This window comes from Staurois parvus, unplaced genomic scaffold (genome assembly GCF_062004578.1).
Source record: "Staurois parvus isolate SC_StPar_1 unplaced genomic scaffold, SC_StPar_1.0 ptg000145l, whole genome shotgun sequence".
Taxonomy (NCBI): Eukaryota; Metazoa; Chordata; class Amphibia; order Anura; family Ranidae; genus Staurois; species Staurois parvus.
Genome location: NW_028317941.1, coordinates 15,511,622 through 15,527,333, shown reverse-complemented (window position 1 = coordinate 15,527,333; position 15,712 = coordinate 15,511,622). Strand labels below are relative to the sequence as shown.

The window sequence follows — 15,712 nt, the reverse complement described above, 5'->3', positions numbered from 1 at the left end:
TACAGCTTGTATAACAGTGTAAATTTGCTGTCCCCTCAATATGACTCGATACACAGCCATTAATGTCTAAACTGCTGGCAACAAAAGTGAGTACACCCCTAAGTGAAAATGTCCAAATTGGGCCAAAAGTGTCAATATTTTGTGTGGCCACCATTATTTTTCAGCACTGCCTTAACCCTCCTGGGCATGGAGTTCACCAGAGCTTCACAGGTTGCCACTGGAGTCCTCTTCCACTCCTCCATGACGACATCACGGAGCTGGTGAATGTTAGAGACCTTGCGCTTCTCCACCTTCCATTTGAGGATGCCCCACAGATGCTCAATAGGGTTTAGGTCTGAAGACATGCTTGACCAGTCCATCACCTTTACCCTCAGCTTCTTTAGCAAGGCAGTGGTCGTCTTGGAGGTGTGTTTGGGGTCTTTATCATGTTGGAATACTGCCCTGTGGCCCAGTCTCCGAAGGGAGGGGATCATGCTCTGCTTCAGTATGTCACAGTACATGTTGGCATTCATGGTTCCCTCAATGAACTGTAGCTCCCCAGTGCTGGCAGCACTCATGCATCCCCAGACCATGACACTCCCACCACCATGCTTGACTTTAGGCAAGACAAACTTGTCTTTGTATTTCGCACCTTTTGATGTGAGCTGGCTGAGTCTTACTATATCATCCCTGAGGGGGATCCTGCTGTTCTTCCACTAACCTGTGAAGGGGATATCAACGCTGTGGACCTATATTATCCTAGAAGGGGAGACCAGGCCGTGGATGTTCATTCTTGCTTTTTATCAGGCGTTTTGGCCTTTTGGGTCACTTCAAGGAGGTGAGGGGGCAATTCAGCCATTTATGGATTTTTTCCTTCTGGTTGTCATGCGAATTTAACAATATTACCTGCATTATTTGATTCATTGGAATATTTGGTGTTTTATACGCACCTTTGAACTTCATTTCTTTGGCCATTTAGTTATGTGACACTTTTATAGTGATGTTCAAAAAAAGTTGTGATATCACTTATATACTGTATGTTTTTGATTTTTATTTGGTTTTTAATCACTGCACTTATCAACATTGTGTGATAAATCACTATTGTGTGATAAATTTAATCCCACATTCAGGGATTCACGTACCTTATTCTCACTACTTTTCACGATTTCTTTTTGGCTATTTATAGCCTTCGTGGTCACCATTATTTTCAGTGTGATAACTGATCCCACATTTCAGGGATTCACTTTAAATGTTGATTTAGTTTCATAATAGATTATTATAGTTCATAATTTTTTGGAGTCCCATTAGGACTTTTTGACTTCTATTCCTGTTTATTCCTTTCATTGGCGATTCTTTATCAATACACTATTAATTCACAATTTTGTCTCACCATGGATCCCCTAGTGGATCAGTTCACTTTATGATTTGTGAATGACTGATTTTGTATTCACTGAATTGCACTGGTGGCATACATTAGTCACTTATATTTTCGGCGATAGGAGCCATTAGATCATGTTTGCATGATTCATACTGTTTTTATGTGCATTCTATTCTATTTACCAAGTTATTGTTATTGATATGGTATATCATTTATTTGTCTATTTATATTTTTATATATATATATATGTATATATGATTTTTTTTTAGGATAAGCTAGTGTAGGAGTAGTGTAAAATTGGGGTAGCGCTGCACCAATTCACTTTATATTTCGCATCACAATAGTGTCAGTTAAGCCTAATATTCTTCTGGACTGCTGAGACTTTTGGTGGCTGCATCTTTTCTGTATGTTGATATTGTACAGGGAAGGACCGCATATTAAATTTACATTGATGTCATGCATCAGAAGCTTACTGTACGATTACAAAAGAAAGCCAAGAGCAAATGGAAGTTAAAGAGAGTACTGGAGGAGAACTGAAAAAAAAAAAACAACACTGGAAGCAACTGAAAGCAAATAGAAATCTATCACACTCCTGGTAAATCTCCACTATTCCTGTATAAACTTTTACAAAGGACTTTTTCTCTTTTTTTTTTTAAGCCAAGGATCCAGTTGCGTTACTCAGCAGTTTACAAATGGTGTCAAATGAGTGTGCTGTTTTAGCAGACCACTGAAGACTGTGTTGTTGCTCTCTATATGAAGGTTAAACATTTCTGTAAAAGGTTTGCCGCCACATGTACTATAAAAATACCCTTTCAGGGATAGCATTTGGGATAAAATGGCCAGAAAATAGAACAGGGCTGATTAGAGAGATTTATAAAATGATTGTAACCTTGTCTTGCAGGCCCTCCGCAGCTGGGATGTTAATTAACCACATATTGTACATGGCAATTTATGGTGGGGAAGGAAAGAAAAATCTCTGTTCTTTCAGATTTCAATGAATAGAAAGTAAAAGCTTTTAAGAAATTACAGGTCATAAAGAAATTGGCTGCACTGGTGTTTCATTTAGTGTTACGGGGCTGTGTACTGGTCACAGACCGCTTCTAATGTAAGTGGCGATGTAATATAGTATTTGTTGGCTAGTTGTATTGTTAATATAATAGAAAGGGAATGGCAATCACTGGAAGGGCAGAAAGGTGCTATCACACTGATCGTAAAGTGCTTCTCTGCTGGGCATTCTGGGTAAAACATTTGGCATTAAGGGATAGCCTGATATGTCTTAGATCAACCAGATTTGCTAACAGCAGTTCCATTATAAAATTGTCCTTTAGAGAAGTTTGTTAGACACTATTTGCATATAAACTGACAAGATATCCAATATCTCCATCATATAATACAGTATATGTACACTGAATGTATCTGTACATAATATATATGTTTACAAAACATATTACATGTATAGTGAGTACACCCCTCACATTTTTGTAAATATTTTATTCTATCTTTTCATGTGACAACACTGAAGAATTGACACTTTGCTACAATGTAAAGTAGTGAGTGTACAGATTGTATAACAGTGTAAATTTGCTGTCCCCTCAAAATAACTCAACACACAGCCATTAATGTCTAAACTGCTGGCAACAAAAGTGAGTACACCCCTAAGTGAAAATGTCCAAATTGGGCCAAAAGTGTCAATATTTTGTGTGGCCACCATTATTTTCCAGCACTGCCTTAACCCTCTTGGGCATGGATTTCACCAGAGCTTCACAGGTTGCCACTGGAGTCCTCTTCCACTCCTCCATGACGACATCACGGAGCTGGTGGATGTTAGAGACCTTGCGCTTCTCCACCTTCCATTTGAGGATGCCCCACAGATGCTCAATAGGGTTTAGGTCTGAAGACACACTTGGCCAGTCCATCACCTTTACCCTCAGCTTCTTTAGCAAGGCAGTGATCGTCTTGGAGGTGTGTTTGGGGTCTTTATCATGTTGGAATACTGCCCTGCGGCCCAGTCTCCGAAGGGAGGAGATCATACTCTGCTTCAGTATGTCACAGTACATGTTGGCATTCATGGTTCCCTCAATGAACTGTAGCTTCCCAGTGCCAGCAGCACTCATGCATCCCCAGACCATGACACTCCCACCACCATGCTTGACTGTAGGCAAGACACACTTGTCTTTGTATTTCTCGCCTGTTTGCGGCCACACACACTTGACATCATCTGAACCAAATAAGTTTATCTTGGTCTCATCAGACCACAGGACATGGTTCCAGTAATCTATATCCTTAGTATGCTTGTTTTCAGCAAACTGTTTGTAGGCTTTCTTGTGCATCATCTTTAGAAGAGGCTTCCTTCTGGGACAACAGCCATGCAGACCAATTTAATGCAGTGTGTGGTGAATGGTCTGAGCACTGACAGGCTGAACCCCCACCCTTTCAACCTCTGCAGCAATGCTGGTAGCACTCATACGTCTATTTCCCAAAGACAACCTCTGGATATGACGCTGAGCACGTGCACTCAACTTCTTTGGTCGACCATGGTGAGGCCTGTTCTGAGTGGAACCTATCCTGTTAAACCGCTGTATGGTCTTGGCCACTATGCTGCAGCTCAGTTTCAGGTCTTGACAATCTTCTTATAGCCTAGGCCATCTTTATGTAGAGCAATAATTCTTTTTTTCAGAACCTCAGAGAGTTCTTTGCCATGAGGTGCCATGTTGAACCTCCAGTGACCAGTATGAGAGAGTGATAGCGATAACACCAAATTTAACACACCTGCCCCCCATTCACACCTGAGACCTTGTAACAATAACAAGTCACATGACAGCGGGGAGGGAAAATGGCTACTTGGGGCCAATTCGGACATTTTCACTTAGGGGTGTACTTTAGTTGCCAGCAGTTTAGACATTATTGGTTGTGTGTTGAGTTATTTTGAGGGTACAGCAAATTTACACTGTTATTCAAACTATACACTCACTACTTTACATTGTAGCAAAGTGTGATTTCTTCAGTGTTGTCACATAAAAAGATATAATAAAATATTTACAAAAATGTGAGGGGTGTACTCACTTCTGTGAGATACTGTTTGTATAAAGATGTACAAGAAAGAAAATTAAATATACGAGAGGGTAGGGGGAGGAGATAAAAAGTGTAGTTAGCTGTCATAATACAGTGAATGTTATTATGGATAATTTTTTTGTTAGTTGGAAATTTTATATTAGCCTCCATCCTCAATTGTCTTTCTTTTATCTCAATTATACTTTCTTTATACTATATTGCTTTATTATTATTATTATACAGTATTTATAAAGCGCCAATAGTTCGCTCAGCGCTGTACATTACAAAGGGGGACAGAACATGTGACAGAACAATACCAATACAATGCAAAACATGAGGGGATTGAGGGCCCTGCTCTTTCGAGTTTACAATCTAGGAGGGAGGGGATAGTGGCACAGGAGGAGATGGAGTGGTAGGAAGAGTGGATAATTTTGTTTTATCCTTTCAAGTTTGCCTCTGTCTTTGTTAGTTTACAGAAAGCCAAAACATAAAGGCTACATTTTGATCTCCTGATATTTTGGTTTTCCCACTGCTCCATCACCATGTTGATGAAATATTAGGCAAAATTGATTTCAGTTTCACTATATACATTATTTCAGTCTGTGTTATGTCATTACTAGGTCTCTGTTCTTCTAATTACAATGCTGGTTGGTCCTCTCCTTCATTCCATCACTCCAGATTGCACATTGGGATATCCATCAGTTGAAAAATCATTAAGATGTAAGAGGAACCAAACCCAGCCTCTAATTTTCTTGGTTAAAGTTGAGATTTGCATATGGAACAGCCTACAATTTCAAACAATTTTGCCTAAAGAGTGGCTTTAAAACCTCCTCTAGTGTATTACATAATGCCAAGCAGGTGCCTTTCACTGGCTCCTGTAAAGTATTGAAGAATGTGGTACCAACTCTTTAAAATATCTGTATACGCATAAAGATTCGGGAGTATCTTGGGTACCATGTTGAGGGAGTTCGGCCTTTCAGAGGTGTATGCCAGCAGCAGAAACGTCTCCCTTCGCCCAAACGTATTTTGGGATTAGTGATCTTTGGCCAGTTAAATTTATACAGGAACATTATAGGCCTTCCTTGAAGCATATTACACACTTCAGACTTTTGAGATGTCTTCTGACACAGGAGCATTTTTTTCTTTTACTTTCTCCTTTGTTTCTTATGTTATAGGAAGATCTGGTAAAATCCTCATTTGGTATTTTTACCCTTGTATTAGTTTGGGTAAACAGCCTGTTTATCTAATGAGTAAATACGTTTTGGTTAGACTAAACAAGCTGAATCTAAGAAAGTGAAATTTTAAAAGAGTAGTACAGCCAAAGCTCTTTTGACTGTACTTCTGTGGATCACAGGAGTGCAGTTCGTTCTGCACTCCTGTGACCCGTTTTCAGCTGACAGCATGCCGAAGCCCACTGTCGGTTGATGTCACTCAGCCGGTCCAGGCTGGGGAAAGATCCCGCCTTTAACCACTTGCTGACTGTAGGCTTGTCATATGACATCCTCGATTGTAGTGGTTATACTGGGATGATGCCTGCAGGTACAGGCATCATCCCGGTATTAAAAGTTTCAGCTGGTGATTTCTTTTTCTGCAGAAGTGATTTGAGTGGCTGAACATGTGTAATGTTTGGTATCTATTTACTCTGCATAACATCATCTTTTACATTTTACCAATTGGGTATTATATTGTTTTTGTGTGCAATAAAATTCATTAAAGGGTTTTTTCTTTAATTGCGTTTGAAAACCACTGTGATATAAAAAATTGCAAAACATTTTAAATTTTTACATTTAATTCTATAGGGCCCCTGCTAAAAAATACATATATCAAATGTTTGGGGATCCAAGTAATTTTCTAGCAAACAAAATGTAGATTTTTACATGTATGAGAAAAGTGTCTGAATTGGCTTGGTCAGCAAGTGGTTAAAGTCGGGATCCACCCCAGAGACTGAAGCAGCACCTGGCGTAGCCTCTCAGTGATCCGCTGAGAGTTTGAGTCAGCCGCTCCTTCCTGCTCCACAGCCCAGCGCTCCAGTGAGTAGAGCAGACAGTGGTGACTGACAGTCACCGCTCACTGCTCAGAGTGGCTGTGAGAACCCACTGATCAGCGGCCATGTGATTGCTGAGTTCTCACACAAATGTGTCCGTTTATGAAACTGAGATCAGTGGCGATCCTGAGGATCATTGCTGATCTCAGATCATTGGGGCAGCACAGTGGCTAAATGGTTTGCACTTCCACCTGGCAGCACTAGGGCTGTTGGTTCAAATCCCAACCACTGCACCACCTGCCTGGAGTTTGCATGTTCTGCCTGTGTGGGTTTCCTCCGGGTACTCCAGTTTCCTCCCACATTTCAAAGACATGCTGGTAGGTTAATTGGCTCCTGTGAATGTACAATATATATGTAAAGCGCTGTGGAAATTGACAGCACTATATAAGTACCTGAAATAAATGTAAAAAATAAATAAACAAATTAGTGGTTTATGAAACAGAGATGATCAGTGGAGAACATGTTCTCTGCTGATCATCTCAGCACACAGAGAATCTGTCACTGACAGAAATGGCCAGTTTATGAAGGAGCAATGTCAACCCTTCACTGGCGATCTGTGTGAAAATTCTCCAGCCCTGAGGTGGAGAATCAGGGAGAGAAGAGTGAATCCCAGGAGAACTGAGGAGGAAGGAGGAAGATTATTGACCTTCTTCCTCAATCAGAGCCCCCAAGACAGTGGAAAAGCCCCCCTGCATTTCACAACCCCCGATGGGGTAGAGCAAGATAGAAACACAATGTGTGTGTGTGTCTGTATGCAGTGTAGTGAGGTACTGAGTGGTCTCCTCGGAGAGAACTGCCAAAGAAGCAGCGGTAAATAACCTCTTCTTAGTAAACTGTGTGTTTGACTGATTTTACTGTAATCTCACGAGATTACAGTAACAGGAGCCATTTTCTAGAGTTCAAAGTGTTTGTAGATAGCTTCTCTCCTCATTAGGAGAAGCGATCAACACCGCTTCATGAACAGGCATTCAGAGGAGAACTGTCATTTACCGCTGCATGATAAAAGGGACACCTTAGAGCAGGAGCGGGACATCAGACCAATGCTGCATCCACCTAGGTAAGTATAATTGGGGGAAATTAATTCTCTTTTAAGGATCAATATTAGCAGATATGCTGCTGTCATCATTGGGCAAGTATCAGGCCACTTAATTGCTAAACAAGAGCAGGCTAATATCTTATCTGTTGTTTTTAGGAAAATACCTTCTCCTCTAAGGCCACCCTAACAGTTGGACCCTGGGCCATTGAACCTAACTCTGACTCAGGCATAGGTAACCTAAACGTTAACAAATTTAGTCACATAAAGATGCAGACAGATCTTTAGACATTCACGACGCAGCCAAATATCTGGTACAATAACCATATACAGTACCTGCACAAATGTGATCAAAGAACGAATAAGTTGACCATCCCCTCAGGTAAAGTAGATATCTGTCGGGTTCACCAGCTGCTCATGCACAGCTTGAGTTTCATTATCTTAGAACTGAAACAAGCTGATCTGAACTAGGTCTTGTATGGGCATGTTTGGCAGGCCATATGCAGGCAGATCTGCAAGCTCATACTACTAGGATACCTGTGAGTTATTATACAGGATTTATATAGCGCCAACAGTTTGCGCAGTGCTTTACAATATAAGGGAGACAGTACAATTACAATACATTTCAGTAAAGAAGGAGTGTGAGAGCCCAGCTTGTGGAGCTTACAATCTAAAGGAAGGGGGAGGTGATACAAAAGGTGATAGCTGCGGGGGATGATCTGGCGGAGGTGATTCAAGTACAGTTCTTAGGTGGAGGTGGGGTAGGCTTCCCTGAAGAAGTGAGTTTTCAAAGATTGCCTAAAGGCAGACAGGGTGGGGGCTGACCGGACATGCTGTGGTAGGGAGTTCCAGAGGATGGCAGAGGCTCTGGAGAATTCCTGGAGGCGAGCGTGGGAGGAGGTGATGAGGGAGCTAGAGAGGAGGATATCATGGGAGGAGCGGAGTGGGCGATTTGGGTGGTATTTGTGGTTGAGGTTGGCGATGTAGCTAGGGGCAGTGTTGTGGATGGCTTTGTAAGCTGTGGTTAGTATTTTGAATTTTATACGTTGGGTTAGTGGAAGCCAGTGAAGGGATTGGCAGAGAGGGGCAGCAGTCTCTGATCGGTTGGAGAGGTGTATGAGTCTAGCTGCAGCATTCATAATAGACTGAAGGGGCGATAGCCTGTGTAAAGGTAGACCAGTGGGGAGGGAGTTGCATAATGCTTAATAAGAGAACATTTTGTTTATTGTATAGAAAGGCTGTCCAGAGGCTTCCAAGGCATGTCCAAAAATCCCCATTTGTTGCAATGAAAAATTCATCTTCAAAATGATTTTGTTCTGTTAAAAAGCTCTACACATCTTGACCACTGCAACCAATTCTCAGCACCGCTGCATCACATGAGGTTATTAACTGCATATGGCCACCTTTATAGTGTGAAGGGTTTGCCCTGGAAGCAGCTAGGATTACACATTCCTCTTCATAAAAATGTGAGCTAATAAAAGTAGGTCTTAGCAGGAAACATTGAAAAGCTCTAATGTGATTTCAGTGAAAAGAAACCCATGATTAGCCAAAGAAAAGTGGTGGATTTTGCCAAAGTAGTGGAAATCCAGCCAGAATTAGACTTGTTTAGTAAATACTTAAACTGTGTTTAAAAAGTGTTTTATTCCAAGGGCTGCTATAATGTCAAGGTAATTGAGTTAATGTTAGAAGCAATGGGTATTTAATGGTGTAAGTGCAGTGCAGGTTAGGGTGAGTGTTTATACTGTGGTCAAGGCGGCTATTAAAAGAGGACTTATTGTGTAAGCCCACTTATATATGTAAAGTAAATTACGGTTATTTTGTATAGTAATGGGAAGTGTATTTTTATTGCATTTCCTGCTTTGTATTTGCATTTTCATAAATAGCTGTGTGGTCTGTTGAGCAATAATGCACAGTAAATTATATATTCCCCACTTGAACCCCATTTTGCCTTTCAAAGTGGATGGATAAAAACAGTCCTGACATTCGGATTAGCAATTTATGATTTGTTCTGAAGCTTTTTTTTCTTTACTATTAATGAGTCTAGGTTACAATTGCTAATATTGTATTAACTGATCAATGCCACATGTATTCTTTGGATAGTTTTCCCTGTATAATAGACAGTGCTGCTCACTCACAGCCTAAGGGCTTCAAGACAAATGTATCTAGTTCAGGTGGATATTGTAACAATTTTGAGTCATTGGGGAGACTTACTAAAACTGGAGTGTGCAAAATCTGGTGCAGCTCTTCATAGAAAACAATCAGCTTCCAGGTGTTACCCCCCAGTCACATCAAACCCGACTTTGAAATTATGTGACCTACAATGAAGTTGCACGATTTCAAAGTCGGTTGACATGCCGATTTCAGGTGTGATTTGCAAGACATCTGACACAGATGTCTATGAAAATCGCACCAAAAGTAGTACATGCACTACTTTAGAAAACAGTGCGGCTCCGACGGAACCAGATGAATATGACCAATCTAATTGCGGACAGTAGGGTGCGACTTGGCATGCGGTTTGCAAGTCGCATGGCATGCAAAATTTGCATCCAGTGTGACCAGGGACTTATTGTCAAAACTCAATTGAACAAGTTAGAAGCTGATTGGCTACTATGCACAGCTGAACCAGATTCTGGGTGCACCAGTTTTAGTAAATATCCCCCTATTTTTATCTTGCAAAGTTCTTCCATCTTTTGCTCTGATCCTGAATATAAAGTGATTTCCTGTTGTTATGTAGGCTTTAAGAAATTGTAATTGTACCTTACCAGTACCTTGAAAATGTGCCTTTTGTCTGGATTTCTTCCTAAAAAATAGCAGTGCAATTCCTTGTATGTGAGTGTACCTATGTACTCCTATGCCTACAGCTTCATAGATTAATATTTACAGTATGAGATCTCAGGCACTGCTGCCCCTGACTGCTGGTCTCGGGAGGTGTGGAGTGAGATTCGGTAATGTCATTACTATTCTTCTCACTGTTCTTGCTGAAATCTCTGACATAAGATAGCAAAATCCTGTCTCTACTACGATGGCCGCTTCCACACAGAACATGAAAAATTAAGTCAGTAATGACCCTCTTCCTATTGCTTTTTGGGTACAGTATCCAGAGTTTAATTCATTTATAAGCTGATGTATGTAGATTTACCAGAGTCAACTGAGACTTGCTTAAAATGAAAATATTTGTAATACAGCGTTGTTATAAATTTACATTTCCACTAAATACCTCCCTCTTTTCCTTCAGGACGCAATAATGCTTGTGAAAAAACCTCATACCTTTTCTTGCGGAAGGAACTACCAGTACGACTTGCCAATACACTGAAAGAGGTCAACCTGCTGCCTGAAAGTTTACTCCAAAGGCCATCAGTCAAGCTAGTACGATCCTGGTAAGTGATCCCCCACAGCTTCCTAAAATAAAAAAAAAAGCTCTGGCTGCTATATTCACCTCCTTTCTGGTGCAGTCCCCAGAAGACTCACCAATTCAGCAAAGAGGTGGATTGGATTGAATAACATCTAGCTCTATTCAGCCCACATCCTTACAGTTCAGAACATCAAGGATCTGCCTTGGGTTCACAGACAGGAGAATGCTGCAGAGCATATAAAGTCCACCCACCGTTTGAAGGAAGTGAAGGTTAAAAGAGCTTGTGGGCTCACTGAACCAGAGACAACTGGACAAAAGATCTGTATTTAGATTTTATTTTTGGAAAGGGTGCGGAGGTTTCTCTTAGGTAGATGAGAGGCTGAAGATGGTACCCGATAGCGAAATTGGGCTTTAATCCTGTTACTGCTGATGCCGTTTGTAGCAGCAATAGCACTGGCATATAAACTAACTCTCGGCAGCTGTAGCAGACTAGTATGAACCTGAAAGCTCTCAGCTGTAAGCTTTTCCGGGTTCAGGGCTTTCAAATTCTTGCTGCTCTGGTCAGGAAAAGGAAATAAGTAAAGGTTACACTAGGGGTCTAATAGACCCAGAGGCGTCCCTAGGGTAGGTGTCACCCGGTGCGGTAACACTTGGTGACACCCCATCCGACGATCCCCGCAGAATGGTTTGGATCTGCGGATTGAGCATAATGGATCATCGGCATGCAACCTATACAGGGTGACACCGGACCCGCTCCAAGATAAGGTAAGTTGTAAAAAAAAAGGCAACAATCACGGCAGGATGGATCGGATCCATCCTGCAGGGATCGTTGGCTTGCTTTACAACTTACCTTTTTGTGGAGCGGGTCCGGTGTCAGCCCGTGCGGTTGGTGTCACCCGGTGCGGACCGCACCCCCCTCACCTGCCTCTGGACGCCACTGAATAGACCCCTGATGTGTCTTTAAAGAAAGCCTGTCACCTGCACTCTGCTATTGCAGTGTCAGTTTCATTTCAATAGCAAGTTAAGTTTAAAAAAAGGTTAAAAAAACTATGCTTCATGAAACAAATAAACAAAATAAATTAAAATTCCCCCCATATTTGTATTTGGGGGCTGGCTTACACAACACACCTCCGTGATTGAAAACATGTGCATTGTTGCACAGTGTGTTCCAGTTTGAATGGGTCCTAATTTAGGTTCAGACAGTTCACAGGGTTGGAGCAGTATTATGCGATTCCTTGTATCTTAAGAATAATCAATCAGGCCTCATGTGTTGGTAACTTAAAGTGTTACTACACCCACAATAGTAAAATCAGTATGTATATGCAATAAAGCATGCTTGATATACTCACAGTGGAACCTAAGGGGTTAATCATCTTCATTGTGTACAAATGCTGTTTGATCCCATCTTCTCTGATTCTCCCCTTCTTCCAGTGCCCCCTTCTTATCTCCTGATAAGACATTTCGTGTGGAGGTACTCTGCACATACTCCGCTTGGTGTGTATTGCTAGAGGTTTCGTTTTTTTTCTTGGGAGAGTGAATATGATCATCACAGGGCCAACCAGCACTGTCCGGTCAGGGGTTCTGCATTCTCCTAGAGCAGAAAGAAAACTCCTCTTACAAGCTTTAACCAGTGCTCTGCTGAACACTGATATAAGTCACAAGACTGCTTTAACTGTTGATGAAAAAAGGTATTTATCAGTTTATATTTACTAAAATAATTGCATTTCCATGTAGTGTGAATTGTGGGAGACCAGATAGCGTGAATGCAGGGTCTAGTATTTAGTATCAATTTAAGAAATATACTATGTATGTGCAACGGTCACTAGTCCTTTTCATGAACTGCATTAAGGTCCAAAACTCAGAAAAAGGTCAGCTTGCACCAAGAACATTGTACAAAACAAAATGCTCTTTTATTTGCACATTGTGAGGCAAACTGCTTAAAAAATTAATTATCACATAGATAACAGCAAAATTTCAACCTTTATATGCTTTTTTTTTCAAGCACAGAATAATATACTATGCGCTTGAAAAAAGAGCTGTCTAACGTTTGAAACATCGCTGTTATCTATGGGATTATGACGTTTTTAAAGTTGCTTGTCTCATGATGTTGAAATAAAGAGCTAAATTTTGTTGTGGGTACCTTAGTTAAAAATTGTACTGAATTATTTACTTTTATCACCTCTAGGTACATGCAAAGTTTTCTTGAACTTTTAGAATATGAGAATAAGAGCCCAGACGATCCTGATGTACTTTATGAGTAAGTAACTGCACTTTCTAGTAATCAGTACTTGACTGCATTCTATTCTGACTACAGGACAATTTGTAGTCTTGTGCTTTGCATTTAGTGTTTTGCTGCTACTTATTACAAGAGCATGTCTCCCTATAATATGGGGGCAAGAGCATCAGTGGAAGCCCATGTACTGGGGTCAAAGTCAAGAACACTTTTCTAATCACCAGGGTGAAGAATTGAAGCTTGAAGCTTCACAGGATCAGAACAAGCCTGTATTGGTTCTCTTTTGCTTATTACGTCTAATAGCATTTAGATCTAAAAATAGCAGTTGTGCCTGCTTGTAAATAACTATTGCATGATCCACAGAAGACTATTTTTTCTATCTGCAGTATATAGTACAGAAAATGTAGATTTTCAGCTCATTTATTTTATTACAGGTACTTATATAGCAGCACAAATTTACGCAGCACTTTACATATATTGTACATTCACATCAGTCCCTAACCCTCAAGGGGTGTACAATCTAAGGTCCCTAATTTACATTCATACAAACACATACTAGGGCCAATTCAGACATGAACCAATTAACCTACCAGCATGTCTTTGAAGTTTGGGAGGAAACCGGAGTACCTGGAGAAAGCCCACGCAGGGAAAACATGCAGGTAGTACCGTGGTTGGGATTCAAACGAACGACCTTAGTGCTGCCCACTTAGCCACTGTGCTTATTCCTTTTTTGTTTTCAAGCAGTACAAACTGTCAGAACAACTGTATTGTAGTTTGTGTTTAATATCAATATAGCTACAGGGAAAAGTATTACACACCGGGAACCTATGTAGGGCCTGTTTATTATCACTATTATACAGAATTTATATAGCAATAACAGTTTGCACAACACTTTACAATAAGAATGAAGACAGTACACATACAATATACAGTAATCCAGGACAAGAGGGTTAGGATAGTTCTGCTCATGAAAGCTTACAATATAAAATGGGGGGCAAGTGGTACAAAAGGTAATAACTGGGGATTAGTTTAATTGTTATGTAGAAATGAGATCAGCTTCCCTAAAGAGATGAGTTTTCAGGGATCACTCAAAAGGAGACAGAGTAAGGGATATGGGGAGAGACTCTGAAGAAGTCCTGTAGATGAGCGCAGGAGGAGTCAAAGAAGGAGGAAAAGAACAGAAGGTCTTGAGATTAGCTGGCGATATAGCTAGGGAAAGAATTGTGGATAGCTTTGTATGATATTGATATTATTTTGAATTTTATTCGTTGGACAAGCAGAAACTAGTGGCATAATTGTCAGAGAGGATTGTGGACACAAAGCATTTGGTAAGGTGGATAAGTCTGAAAGCAGCTTTCATGATAGATTGAAGAGGAGATGGCCTATGTAGACAAGGTCAAGCAGACGAAATAGAAAAAGTGAGAAATAACAAGGAGGTAAATTAGTAGTTTCTAGTATCATTGGTTAAGAAGGGGCATATTTTGAAAATGTTACAGAGGTGAAGATGGCAAGGTTTGGATGATGATTTGATGTGAGAGGTAAAGGAAAGGTCTAGGATTACACCTAGCACCCTGGCATTAGGGGAGGAACTGGTAATTGTGCTATTTATCTTGATAGAAAAGCCAGGGTGGGCAGATATGCTCTCAGATGTGGAAATACCGAATTTTAAGCTGGCCATACATGGTTCATTTTTTTTCATTCAGCCAGTGGCTGAATCACTTCCCCTGTTCACACATTTGAGACGAAAAAAAATGATCCAAGCCTGCCAGACACCGGTGCTTGATTTGGCTGCTCAGCATACACTTGTACTGAGCACCCAAGTGCTTCCACGTGCAAGGGTAACCTGGAGGAATAAAGTTTTTTTTTCTTTCTCATTGGGTCTGGTGCCTCATTTACTTTCTCAGCACATGCGCTTCTGCTGAGCATTAAGAGAAACTGACACTCCCCTTTCCTGACGAGCTTCCAATCGGTTCTCATTACACTGCATGGTCTCTTCCCTCCCTGCTAGTCCCTGGGTGTGGTGCTGGAGACAGGCAGGGAGGTGAGTAGGAAATAAACAGCGCAATGTTAAACATATTAAAAAGTTTAGGTCACCATAAACCCCTTCTGTTCTTAAAAGCCCCAAACATTCCTAATATCACCTCCCCATATCACCGCCTAATAAAACACATCAACCCCTCATATTTTCCATCCTGGCAAAACCATTTCATACTTTAAAGGGACATGCATCCATTGAAAATCCCTAGTGATAAAACTGTCTCATCCAGTAAAAGTATAACAATAAAAACCTTATTTAAATACGGTTTTGGTTCAGGACAAGTAGATTGTCATGAGAGACAAGTGGATTTAGTCCCTTAGACAAGTAGTTTTTTAAATAATTTCCACACCCCTGTTAATCTGAAGCCTACTGTTATTTCCAAGTATCAATTTGTGCTCTTGACCCTTGTTCTGACTGCCACATAACAGACAATATCTGAAGCATGGATTTCCAGCACACTGTATGTATATGAGATCAAATCAAGGTTGAATTGGACGTTGCTTCAACAGAAGTTAAGGGAAAAACTACAGGACACTATGTCTAAGTTCTCTAAGGTCCGGAAGCCATAGGTCTGATATTTCCTACCAGCTTGCCTTGATCGTTG

General features: G+C 40.8%; 1 protein-coding gene across 1 annotated transcript in view; it reads left to right on the top strand.

Annotated features, from left to right (window-relative positions):
- Window positions 1-15,712, top strand: part of PDK3 (pyruvate dehydrogenase kinase 3) — a 114,064-nt gene that overhangs the window by 51,714 nt on the left and 46,638 nt on the right. The window contains exons 2-3 of the mRNA XM_089673896.1: window positions 10,721-10,862; window positions 13,023-13,094. Coding sequence (XP_089530022.1) covers window positions 10,721-10,862; window positions 13,023-13,094 — 214 coding nt within the window. The remainder of the gene's footprint in view (window positions 1-10,720; window positions 10,863-13,022; window positions 13,095-15,712) is intronic.